Source organism: Erithacus rubecula (assembly GCF_903797595.1).
Source record: "Erithacus rubecula genome assembly, chromosome: 13".
Classification (NCBI taxonomy): Eukaryota; Metazoa; Chordata; class Aves; order Passeriformes; family Muscicapidae; genus Erithacus; species Erithacus rubecula.
In genome coordinates this window covers 5174508-5187686 of record NC_136665.1, presented here as the reverse complement: position 1 = coordinate 5187686, position 13179 = coordinate 5174508, and the positions used below count along the sequence as shown (strand labels likewise).

General features: G+C 53.2%; 1 protein-coding gene across 2 annotated transcripts in view; it reads right to left on the bottom strand.

Annotated features, from left to right (window-relative positions):
* The window catches only part of CACNA2D2 (calcium voltage-gated channel auxiliary subunit alpha2delta 2), a 208119-nt gene that overhangs the window by 26055 nt on the left and 168885 nt on the right, over nucleotides 1-13179 (bottom strand). For both annotated transcript variants that reach the window (XM_079317260.1, XM_079317261.1), the window contains exon 5: nucleotides 6315-6359. In XM_079317260.1, the coding sequence (XP_079173386.1) occupies nucleotides 6315-6359 (45 nt within the window). The remainder of the gene's footprint in view (nucleotides 1-6314; nucleotides 6360-13179) is intronic.

Genomic DNA, 13179 nt, shown 5'->3' with positions numbered 1-13179 from the left:
CCCACTGCTGGTGCTGGAACACACTCCCTCACCTTCCCAGCCCCCCCTCCATTGCCAGCCCTGCTGCCAGCATGGCACTGAGGTTAAAATCCCCCTGGAAAGGCAGGCAGGGCTGAGCTGGTGCAGGCAGAACAGCTGGGTGGCTGCAGACGGGACAGAGTGGGAGCTGAAGCATGGGGCCACGTGGGGAAGAGCGAGAATGGGGGTGGACTCACTACACAGCGGGAGAAATTGCCTCTCCCACCCCACCAGGAGCAAAGAAACCCAGGAGAAGGTGCTGGCTCTGAGCTGCCCATCCCTGCCACAATCCCCACAGCTGGGGAAGGCTGTTTGCAGACAGCTGGGAGATGCTCAGGGTAGGAAGGAGGGAGAGGAGGATGCTGCAGCATGTGCTCTTTGTGCTCCTGGAGCTACATCCCTGCTGAAGAGGGGCAGGGACACAGAGCTGCCTGTGCCATCCACAGGCAGGGACAGACAACAGTGCCATGCCCACACTGAAGGGATGCCCCGCACTGTCCACAGCAAAGTACCACGACACCAGGGACACAAGGGGTAGGGGATGGTCCCATCCTGCTGTCCTCAGTGGCCCACTGTGAGCATCTCACATCTTTGGCTCCCCTCGCCAAATCCCAGGGAACAAAGACCTGAATTGCTCACAGGAAAAACCATATATTCAAAGGAAAACTATGTGTTTGGGAAGCAAACTATGAAGCTGGTTTAACACCCACCCTGGCCCCCTCCCCATTTCCCCTTCACAGATGACATGGAGAAATGTCATCTCCCCTGCAACACCTCCAGCCGGCCACTGAGGTGGTGACATTCCCATGACATTGAGAGGGGTGGCCAAACCATTCGCCACAGCTCGGGAGAGTAACAGGATTGATATGCAAGGTTTGGGTTTAATTCCAGGATGGCCTGTGAGTGTAAACACACTGCCCAGCCAACCCCGGTGCGGGGGCTCCAGCTGCCCAGAGAGATGCTGAACTTAATTACAGCTGCAGTAGCCAAGCAGGAGGCAGGCAGGGACTGTTCCCAACCCCTTGGAGCCACATCTCTGAGATCAAAATCCAGATTATGCTCTCAGTTTAATGTAAATCTGGAGAAAAGGCAAAAATCCAACAGCTGGAGCCCCCCAAAGTTGTGATGCTGCAGCAGAGCTGGCACTCTGTGCCATGGGCTACCTGCAGAGTGGACCTGGCCCCAAGCCTGCTGTCCATGGGGGGCTCAGCTCTCTGGGGGAAAGCACACACAGTGTTCATCCCTGCAAACCTCTCTGAGCAGCAGCAGCGATACAGAGGTGCCTGCTGAAAACAGGCTTTGGGATAAAGCCGTGGCCTAAGGGCATCTGCAGCACCGAAAACTCTGCTTTGACACTAAACCCTTTTTTTCCCTCAGCCCAGCAAATGCCTGGTGACAGCTCCCCATCTCTCCCCATCTCAGGTCAGGGCACCTTGCTACAACCCATCCACTGCCCCTGTCACCACTATCAGCTGGAAAATCCAACCCTCCCTCTTTCCCCCACGCTGGCATGGCTATTCCCCACTTCATTGGACCTGGAACTACTGTATATAATTACTGCTCCTCTGTTTATCATTATTCTGTGATCTCACCCACTTCTGAGGGGCTAATTTGTATGCTGCCAGGTTTGGCACTGTCTGGCTGCTCTCAGTCATGGAGCTGTGGAGAGGCACATGTATAGATCTTGGGGACAAATATACAGCTATCTATGTGTGGGGCACTTCATGCATCACTGACACCTATATGGCAAACAGACCTGCAGAGAGAGCTGATGTTATCCAAGCTACTTTGCCCTTTATCCATAAACCCCCCAGCCTCAACCAGGTCATTTCTGTTTAAGCCAGGCTGAATTTGGCCCCTGAAAGGGGGTAATTTCCAGCCATATGAAGGCAGGTGAAGCTGTCACCAGCCCAGGCAGCGAGGGGAGCATCTGGGACACAAGGAGACACCTTGGGAAAGCCGAGGGAAGAAATTCTGCATTAAATTGAAATGAGAGCAAAGCAGATGATTCAAGTTCTGAATTTACATTGGTTTAACTGTGAGCATCTCGGCAGGCCCCCAGCCAGATCTAGCAGCATTCCTCATCATTACATTTCAAAAGAACTTGGAAACATCTATTTATCTGTTACAGTATGTACAACGTAACACAAATAGATTCCACAGTTTGAATGTATTATTTGCTACACACCATTAGAAATCGACTCCATGGCAATATATCAATATGATACGTATTTACTGCTTCAGCAAGAAGTCATCACACCCTGAGAGCTTTTGCCATCTCCACTGCTTTTGCAGCTGGGCTGTCAGTCACATTTTCTCTTCAGTCTCCCAAAATGACAGAGAGGGTGGACAAAACCCAGAGATGCCCCAACACCCAGTGAGCACCAGCAGCACCACCCAACAGCTTTACTGGAGGCTGCCATGCCCCGGGCAAGTGCCTGCCTTCCATCCCATCCTGATACTGGCTGAGGGGGCCAGCCTGCCCCTGGGCACCCAGGCCGTGGTGGTGCCCAGGGTTTGGAGCTGGGGATGGGGCCGGGGATGTGACCTGGTGCAGCAGCTCCTGCAGATGCAAACCCCCGTTTGCTGCTCATCTCCATGGGAACCAGCCATCACAGCTAATGACGGCTGCTTCAGTGACAAACCCCCGCGACAAACGGGCTGATCCAGCCACAGCATCCTGCAGCATCCCTGCCTGCCCCACACACCAGGATCCCAGCACAGCCCTTCCAGTCTCCCTGGGGCACCCATCCGTGCTGAGGCTGGAAAGGCCAGTGAAATATTCATATCAACACGCTGTGACTCTGCTAATAATGGATATAAATGCCAGCCCCCAACACATGGCTGAGAAACCCCAGGCCTGTGCAGAAGGGTCTTTCTCCTTAAATACATCAGTTTTTCCTGAAATGCAGTAATTTAATGCCAAGGAGGGAGATGGTGTGTTCTCCAGCCACATTCCTGCTTTTACAGCAGCCCAGGTTATAAATAACAATCAGCCACTCCTGCCAGCCTGCTCCCCTATCCCCTTTCGCTTTTTTTAATCTTTGCCAAAGGTACTGTTTAGAGATCTTTCTAGACCATTTATTTTTAAATTACCAGCCAGAGGAGAGAAGTTAAAAAAATAGAAAAAAAAAAAAAAAAAAGGAAAAAAGGCAAAAGAAAGAAACTTCTGGGGCTGATAGCTTATCGTGAGGAAATCCAAATGTCACATTAGTTGAGAAAGTTGGAAGATTAAATTTTCCAACACCCTTCATCTGCTGCTGCTGACATTTAGGGGCTTTTTTTCCACCCCTCCTCCTCCTCCTTGCTGCATCTACTGAGAGGGGTGAGCAGTGAGAGGGGTGAGCAGTGAGAGGGCAGCCCCATCTCCCCTGCCTAGAGGGGCTGAGGCTGGCATGGACCCTCCCACCGTCAGCCTCAGTCTCAGCCTCATCAGGACCTCAGGTGGGTGGGTGGGTGGGTGCTGGAGGGCTGATCCTGAGGCCAGGATACCTTCACACAGCTGTGCTGTTTTCCACCTGAGTACAGCATGTCCCAGGCTCAGCTTTGACAAGCATTATCCCCTGCCACGAACACAACACAAAAGATGGAAAATTACTTTGTTTCTATGTTGTTCTGCCTGTGACGCCCAACTGAGAACGTCTGCTGATTTCAACACTTCTCCCCACATAAACCCCAGGGCCCTTGCTAGTGGGGAAAGGTGAAAACTTTGCATCTGCAAACATTCTGACAACCTTGGGGACCCCTGGGAAAATTTTCTGATGTTCCTATTTGTTAAGAACCATTTGGAAATCCAAAGTCTGTTTGGGGGGGATAGTGGAGGTGAAGTGCAGGCAAAATTAATAGGAAGCTAATTTCCTTCTCACTGCAGTTAAAGTTGACTTAAGGCTCGTGAATAAGCCCCAGTTATGGGGAGCAGCCATTGTCCATCAGCACCAACTCTGGCTCAGCTACATCCTGCTCCATTTAAATAGAAAAATTGAAGCTAAATAAAGAAAGGATAGAAAGAGCACTATTATGTTCCATTCAGATCTTCTGGTATCATCTCTCTCCTTTCTTACTTGGGCAGCATCTTCTTTTTTCCCTCCATTATTTTTGTTGGAATTAAGTTTGCTGAGATTTCGCTGGTAAGAAAGCAATAGCAGAGGTAGGGATGTGCCCTCCCTGCCAAACCCACATACATCAACAATAGGACACCCCCAGTTTTGCAATTTTGCCTGGTATCTCCCCAGGGCAGGGCTAAAGCTGATGTGGCTGCTGATGGATTTGCAGGGCTGTTCCCCCTTGACATGTCAGCTCCTTTGGGCGAGAACCAGGGATCAGGGAGCTGAGCCCTGCAGTCCCCAGGGACACTGTGCCATGCCACATGCACAGCCTTTCCCCAGTGCCCCCTGTGCTGGGAGGACTCCATGGGCACAGCTCTGAGGTTGAGATGCCTCCAGTTTCCTAATCCTGCCTAATGTGACCAGAATGGTGGGGTGTGACACCCAGAGAACAGTGGACATGGGGACATACATCCAGCTTCTGCCCCCTGCCCTGCAGCAGTGATGGCAAAAGCCCAGCCCAGCCTGATGGATGCATTAGTCCTGCTCCTCATCCCCTGTGCTGGGAGTTGCTCTGCTCCCCAGGCTGTCTCCTCCTGCCTCAACCATCAGCCAGTTTTCCTTCACTTCTATCCAAAATCCTCTTTAATGTATTTTAAGCCCATTAGCTCCATCCTCTCCAGAGCAGCCATGGCAGGATCCTCTCCTCCCTCTTTTGGTAGCTCCCCCCAGGCTGGGGAGGGACAGGAGATATTCTCTGCATCCTCAGCTGTAGATGAGTAGGACTGTGGGCAGACAGACCTGCTCAGGAGAGCAAGTGTCCTCCACTTCAGACACAGCATCTGCCTGACCTCTCCATCCCATCTCCCAGACTCCCAGTGGCTGCTTCCCCTGCCAAGGAGCCCTCTTACTGTCACCACCTGGGGACAATGGCACTGGCAGTCAGTAATTCTGCTTTCAAGGCATCCATTCTCCACTCCAGGCTGTCCCTGGCTCTGCTCTGGGGCATAGACTCCCAGGCAGGTTGAGAGGAGAGACAGAGGTCAGTGCAGGACATATCACCCAAATTGGTGGGACCCCACCTTCCCTTCCCTTCTGCACAGGGCCTCCTGAATGCTCTGGGAGCCACCTGAGTGTTATTTTTGTATGAGGCTGTGTGGTTTGCTGCCAACACCCCCTTCTCTCCTGCTGTGGTACTGTGTCTCCACGGCACATCTGCTGCCAGGTCTGTCTGGGGACAAGGAGCAGTCCTGGTGCACCAGCATTGGCTGGGACTGTCCCCAGGGCTGCACCCTGCTGTGCTTGGGACACCTGAGCAGCTCCAAGGACTCTGCTCAGCAGCTCCACACCAAGAACATCACTTACCCGACAAGCAGCTATTGAGAAAGGAACCCACGGCACAATGTGGGAGTGGCTAACCTGGCAGCAAAGAATGTCCTAGGGCAGAAAGGGTGCCCAGGGTAGAAAGGGGTGTTCCAATGCAGAGTGGGGTGCCCAGGGCAGAGTGGGGTGCCCCAATGCACAGCGGGGTGCCCCAATGCACAGTGGGGTGCCCAGGGCAGAGTGGGGTGCCCCAATGCACAGTGGGATGTCCAATGCACACCGGGGTGCCCAGGGCAGAGTGGGGTGCCCCAATGCACAGCGGGGTGTCCCAAATTCAGAACGGGGTGCCCCAATGCACAGCGGGGTGCCCCAAATTCAGGGCGGGGTGCCCCAGGGCAGAGCAGAGTCCCCAGGGCAGCAAGCACGGCCGGTGGCGCTCCCCTTCCGTGGCACAGCACCGGGGTGCAGTCACGGTCGCTGTCCCGCGGGAGGAGCCGGTAAATGCGGGCTCTCTCGGGAGCACCGGGAGATCAGAGCTGACGGGCCTGCAGTTAGAGCACTGATTGCCAGAAATCACAGGATGGCTGTGCTCGGAGTAGGGCAGAGAATTAGATTCAGTCTCTAATTAAAGGTTTGCTCTTCATTTGAATTTCAGATGCCAGCTTTAATTTTAGAAACTTTTGCAGGCTGCAGAGTGACCTGCCCACCTGCCTGCTGCCAGCCCCGGTGACATGGACAGATGTCACCATGGCTCAGCTGGGGGGACACGGCTGCACACGGGGCACTTGCTGCCCACTGCAGAACCTGGTTCCACTGGCCGTGACAAATGCTGTGCCGTGACCCTGGTACAGTGCTGGGACAGACTGGCGAGGGGCTCAGCCCCAGGCAGGGTGGTGGCTGTGCCAGAGATGCCACAGAGACAGCACTTACATATTCAGTGTCGGCCTTGGAGTCGTAGTACTCGATGTCTTCCTCCTGCAGAGAAAGGGGGGAGCTGTTAGTGCCAGTCAAGGACAGGGATGGGAAAGGAGTGCCTCCCCCTGCCCTGTCCCCTCTGCACCTCCCTCATGCTGGGGACTGAACCCTTCCCAGCCACGCTGACCCTGGGGCATGTTCAGAGCCTCACATCCTCCACATCCACCTCCAAGGACAGGCCATGGCCTGCCATGCTTCCCTCCACTCATGACTGCTGCAGCCCTGTGACAGTGACACCGGTGTGACCACAGCCTCTGCACTGTCACCAGGTGCAAGCTGTGCCATGTCCCCACAGCCAGGGCGCTTTGGTTCTGCTGCAAACATCAGGAGCCACAGAAGAGCCGACATAGGCAGCGTGGCAGGCACCCAGGCCCCCTCTCTGCACTGCAGAAACAGGGAGAAAAGTGTCCTTGCTTCCACAGAGAAATGCACGTCGTTAATTTGGGGTATTTAGAGCCTATTTAAGCAGAAAGGTCTGCTCGGATTCCTCTTCCCAGAGTGTCAAGACGCGCGACAGCTGATAAAATTCCTAAAGAGGCAATTGGGAGAGCAGTGATGCTGTCACAACAGCGTTCTGTGTACCAGTAGAAAGGGTAATTAAAGGGCACTCGGAGACTCTTCCCAGCGTGCCGGGACCGATGTGATGCCGGCACAGTGGCAGCCGTGGTGGTGCTGACACGTCTGCCAGTCAATCACCATCAGCAGCCAACCAGCCTTCCCGGCACGGGCAGAGCTGATTATCCCGCTATTATCTAACGAGGAAAGCGATCTGCACCCCCAGCAGAAACACGGCCAAAACTCAGTGGTTCTGCATCCCTGTCCTGCCTGTGCCAGGCACGGTGGCATCGTGACATCCATCCCAGCCTGGTCATGGACAGGGGCTGGAAAAAGGGACACCAACGATCCCACCAGCCTGGCCCCAGTGAGCGCGGGCAGTCCCTGAACCTCACCGGGATTACCCTTTTAGCCACATAATTCCTGCCCAGAGTGGTTTACAGTAGCTTCTCCCGGCTTCCCAAGAGGTAGGAAAGCCTCTGAAGCTGATCCTGGGGACATCAACAGCAGGAAACCCTGGCAAGATGTGCAGGGTATGGGGATTGTAAAGAGCAATGCCAGCATCTTCCTGAGCAGAGGGGCGGCCGCTTCTACGAGCTCTGCGACTCATAATGATTGCGATAAGACAGCACTGGGAGGGGAAAGTGAAAAAAAAAAAAAAAAAATTGACGCAGCATCTTCCAATTTCTGCTATTAAAAAGCCCAGTCATTAAGGGAACACACTTATTAATTATCTGTGATTTGTTGTGAAATGCTGTGGGGTTTACAACAACAAGAAAGGGGGAAAAAAAAAAGAAGATTCTGTTCGTGTGCCGTTGCCGCGCCGCTCTCCTCCCGGCCCCCCGCTCGCCCCTGCCCCTCGCCGGCACCGCCGCTCCCCGGTCCGCGGCCATCTGCACTTCCTAATTAACGGAGCCCCCGGAGACCCGTAACACAAACGAGCTAATTTCATGTTTAATGATCTTTAATCAGGAGCGAGTGTGACTAACAACGGCCATCCAGAAGGGGCTTTGTTGTTCATTTTATTTACCGTCGGCTCCCCCGAAAAGCTCGGTTCCCCTCCCGCGCGCAGCGGAGAGGGCACGGGGTGATGATGCTCGGGCAGGAGAGCGGTGCCCTGATCCTGCTCTCGCACGCCACAGCGAGCAGAGTTCCTGTAAGGACGTCCCGGCCACCGATTCCCTTAGGGATCGCAGAGCCCTTGCCATGCACTCTTTCAAGCCCTGACAGCCCCAGGAGCAGCTGGGTGAGATCTCAGCCGCACTCAGGCTGTAGCTGAGGTTTCCACATGCGAGACAGCACGTGTGGGACACAGCACCAGCACGGCCCTGAGATGTGTCCTGATGCCAGGCTCCACAATCCTTGCCACAGCCCTGCTGATGCTCGGGGTTTTTCACAGGGCGCCTGTGTTCTTGCCACTTGCAACCCTGTGTCTATTCCAGGAAGGAGGGATAGAACCCTCAGAGATGTTCTTAAAAGATGCCATGGGTGTTCCAAGAGGCAACAAGGGGTCCTACAATTTCTGGTCCCTAATATTTTTTTTTAAAGCACATTTGCCTTCTTCGCATAATCCTCTCCTCCTCCTCCTCTGGTCCATGTTAAAGTCAGCACCAGGTCTGTGTAAATAGCACTGGCATTTCTAGAGCCTTTCAGAATAAATACCAATAAAGAAAACAAGAGGGTGAAGATATCAAGGGATTTTGAGGCAAAATATTGCTCCTGTCTCTTGCAACCGAGCCTGCAGGAAGCACACACTGGCTCCCACTGCAGGGGAGGCTGGCAAGGAGGAGCTGCTGCTCCATGATGTGTTAACCACTGCCCATTTTCTTGCACCTGAACTGCCAAGTGCCACCTGCACAATGCCACTGCATGGCTGGGTTGTTGGTGGGGTTATTTCAGCTCCTAAACCCTCAGTGCAACACTCTGGGAGTTCAGTGCAATCTCAGACTGATCTGCAGCTGTCCCTGAAGCCACTGCCCTGGCTTCTCCAGCAAAGGAACCACCGCACCTGTACTAAACCCTTGTGGTTCAGTGCCACTGGGCAGCCCCTTGCCAAGGCTTGACCCAGGTGGGACCTCCTGGAGGTGATCCTGGGGCTGCTGCATGCCAGAGTCTCCCCAGGGACCCTGGCTCCTTCCTCAACCCCTTGAGCCCCTCCTTGGTAGCAATGTGCTCCACACCTTCACTGTTTTCACACCAAAACACCAAGCAAAAAGCTGATAAAAATTCTGGAGAGCTGCAAGCTGAAGTCTTGCCAGCGGCACAAGGGAGGACCCTACTCTGGCACCAGTGGTCCCCTGCCACACACCAGCAGAACAGGTATGAGACAAAGCCCAGGACAAGGACAAGCACACGGGTGTCTCAGAGGGGTGGTGAGGGGCACTCCTAGCCACAACCCCTGACACAGTCCTCTACAATCATTCAAACAGATTTTTTTTTGCCTAAAACAATTACTTCAACAACAACAACAAAAAAGCTGAAAAGGTCAGTGCTCTGTTATCTCGCTGCAGCCCGGAGATGTCTGCATGGAGGGGTGCTGGCCCAAGCCTCCAAATCAGCAACCTAACGAGGTGGCAGTCAAACCATATCACACACACAGCTGCCACCACCCTAAAAAAGCCTCCAAGGGGCTGTTGGTGGCACATCAGCTCCCTGCTCCATCCATCCGGCTGCAGCACACAGCTGGCAGGGACAATGCAGGACTGCTACCGCTCTCCCCTATAGAGCTTTCCTGTAAAATCACCTAATCGGGCTAATCCTTCTCCTGAGCACCTGTAGGATCTGTAGTACTCCACAGGATCGCTCACGTTTTTAAGTGTCACCCTGCTAATCACACGCCCTGGGGAGGCTGCAGCTCCCCGGGGCAGTTTTGCAGGCGGATCCTGCTGCAGTGCATTGATTTGGGTCCCTCCCAGCCTCCGGCTGTGGGTTTCATTTCTCCGAGCAGCACAGGTGACCCCTGTGGTCAGCAAATCTCTTTCAAGATTTAATTGGCTCTGGAAGAGCTAAATCCTGCAGCAGTTTGCCTTCAGGCAGTTAGGAAGAACTCGGAGGGTGGTGGGGAAGAAAAGATGGATCCTGAGCTGTCACCTGCCTGTTTTCCAGCCACTGGATGGAGCTGGTGGCAGGACCAGCATCCCAGCTCACAGCTTACCAATGTGGGGACAAGCCAGGTGCCCAGAGCTGTGCCTGGTCAAAGCCATGGGCAATTCAGTGGGTGGGGGGAGCAAGCAGGAGTTGGTGTGCCCGTGCAGCACTGGGGGCTCTGCTCCCCACCTTTCCTCTGCCATCAGCACAGAGGACAGTGAGTATTTTGGTACTTCTTCATGTCCCTGAACTGTTAAGCACATAGAAATAGCAACAGCTTTTGCTTATAGTTGCACCTTTTGTACTGAAGACATCCTGCAGTGTGTCACAGAGCTCCTGCAGCCTCACACCTGTACTATGGCCAGAGGAGCAGAGAATGAGCAGGGACACAGCACATTCCCACCACAGCATTACCCATCACCCTGCCAAGCCCTCCTGAGTCACGAGGAGTGGGATGGGGCTGCCCCATGGCTGTCCCTGTGGATTGGTTTGTGCTGGTCCATTGCTCCTGGCTGGCAGCTGGGGCTGGAGGTCTCAGCCAGCTGAGTGCTTAGCCTGAGGTGTCTGAGCCATGCCATGGGCATAGCAGCCTCTTGGCAGGGGAACAACAGAGCAAAGAAAGTGTTCCTGCTACACCTGCCACGGGCTGGTGTGAGGGCCACAGCCAGGAACAGGCTCCAAAGGGACTGGATGAATTCCTGGGAGAAATTCCTCCCTGCAATCACAGCCACGCCTGGCTGTGGCTGGTAGGGGCTGAACCTGTATTTCCACTGCTAGAACTATTCTTATCCATATGCACATGATGAATCCTTTCCTAGTCCCCAGAAGAGGACAGTATTCATGGGTAGCCCCAGCCACCACAAGCTGTTGGACAGACCAAGAAGGGCTCTGATGGGAACCATACTTCTCCTGCAGCACTGTGAATTCCCTGCATCCCATCCACCATCAGGGGCCGTACGCATTACCCAGGACAGGTGGAAACAGTCATCATAATCTGCCTTGGCATCTTTTTTTTTTTAAAAAGCAATTTCCTCCCTCTGCCTCTCTGACAGAGCTGGGGAAATATTTAAGTGACCTGTCAACAGTTTTTTCATCTCCCTGAGAAGATGTTTTATCTGATCACACCTCGCCAGTTATTCTTCTTTACATGGCATCTCCTGTCCCTCCTGCTCCTTTGAGGCTCCCCTCCACTGCACCCAGGTGCTACAGGGATGCCAGCACACAGAGAGGCTGTTGGAGACCCCTTGCCCTTCCTGGGATGGGATGGGATGGGATGGGAAACCAGCACTGAGAGGAAAGCCAGCAACCCCTACACCAAATTATCACAGTTATGGAGACACCATGGGTGGCCCAGTTGTCTTGCAGAGTGGGGGGTTGGGAAAACTCCCTCAAGCCCCATCCTTGGTTTTTTAAGAGGGAACAGAACCAACACAGGGTTTTGTGAATGATTTTCTTGTTCTGCTTTTTGGCCAGACCGGTGCTACAGGAGCAAGGCTGGTGCTATAGCACAGTAATTCTCCGAGCGTAATGAAAGCTGACATTATATCAAACACAATAAAGACTCTCAGCTGATGGAGATCATTCCTGAACACACAAACCCATTAAACTGAAAAAAAAAATATCAATTCTACACACTCGCCAGCCAAAAGAAAATGTGATTTGTTATCTAAAAGGGGGTTATAAACACAGCTTCAATGCACTTTCTGTGCTGTAATGAAAACTGGGTTTGAAATGGCAAGATGACTGCAAATTAGAGTATTTGATTTTATTTTCTAACTTTTTAGGTAAACCTTCTACAAGGGCAAGTGCAAGGTTATGGTGACAATCTTTCTGTTCTCAGCCGATAAGTAGGATCTGTAATTAAAGGAGGAGGAAAATGAAAGGAGGATAAGGAGCTGCTGTTCGCCCTTCTGATGCTGCTTTGAACACAAAGCCCTGCCTGCGTGGCCGTGCCCAGCCCACGGGAGCAGCTGCTGGAGCCACACACAGCCACTGCTCCCCACAGACACACCCAGCAGTGCTGGGAGGAGCAGAGCATGGGGCAGGATCCTGCACCCTGCACCCTGCACCCAGGGCTGTATGGTCCCAGCCATGCTGCCATGTCCCCCCCCACGTCATCCTGCACCTTTCCCGGGCAGTCAGGAGCACAGTCTCTATTATTGCTCCTGTCCATCCCCATTTGGCAAACAGCAATCCCCTTTTCCCTGGAGTTTCGTTCCTAATGGAGCTTGAAATTATCTGGGCTTTGTTATTCCTCATGTGCTTGCAGGCAGGGGTTACAGATGGAGGCAGCAGCATGGGGCTGTCCAGCTCTTGTGATCCCCCTGCCACCTCCACAAATGTCACCACATCCCAAAACCACCCAGTGGTTAAACCCTGTCCCCAGCAGCTCCTATATCCACAGCTATTGGATATTTTTTTTTTCCAAGGAAAAAGGGCTCTGACCCTTCAAAGGGCCCTTTTCAACATCAAAAGGTGGGGAGAGGTGGGAGGCAGAGGGGCAGCAGGCAGAGGAAGAGGGGAGTTTCCCAGTATAGTGATGGAAAATGCAGTGAGGAAGAAGTCTGGGAGAGAAACAACAGTAATAAACATTTTATGAAGCAGAAAATGGCTTATAAAGAAGTCAACTTTTAAAGGCAATTTATATAATCCTGCCAAGCGCACATAAACGCGGGGATGGATCTCTGCAGCACTGGAGTGTCCCTTAAAGGCACAAATAGCTCTGGCAGCCCCAGCAGACTGACAGGCTGCAATGATGATGGTGATGATGATGGTGATGGTGATAGTGATGTTGCCCTGGGATGCATTCCATGGCTGGCAGTGCAGATCTGCACTTCTGACAGCATCTCCAGGTGAGCATGGCCCCCACTCCCACACACTGTGTGAGTGTGGGACACCTGGGACCCTGCTGATGCTGCTGGGATGGGGCTGAAGGTCTGAAAAAGAACCCAAGGAAAACTCGGGAGGAAAGTGGAGCACACGAATGGAAAAGAGCTGGGAGAACATGGAGCTGACTGGGATGTCTGACAGACCACATCAGCGAGGATGGATACAAAGGATGGCAGCAAAACAGCAACATGACCTTTCTGCATTTTTATAGGTATTTCTACAGATCCCTTGTTCAAGTAGGGCAGCAAACAGAGGATGGGAACCTGCAAACTGCATTGCAGGGTGGGCT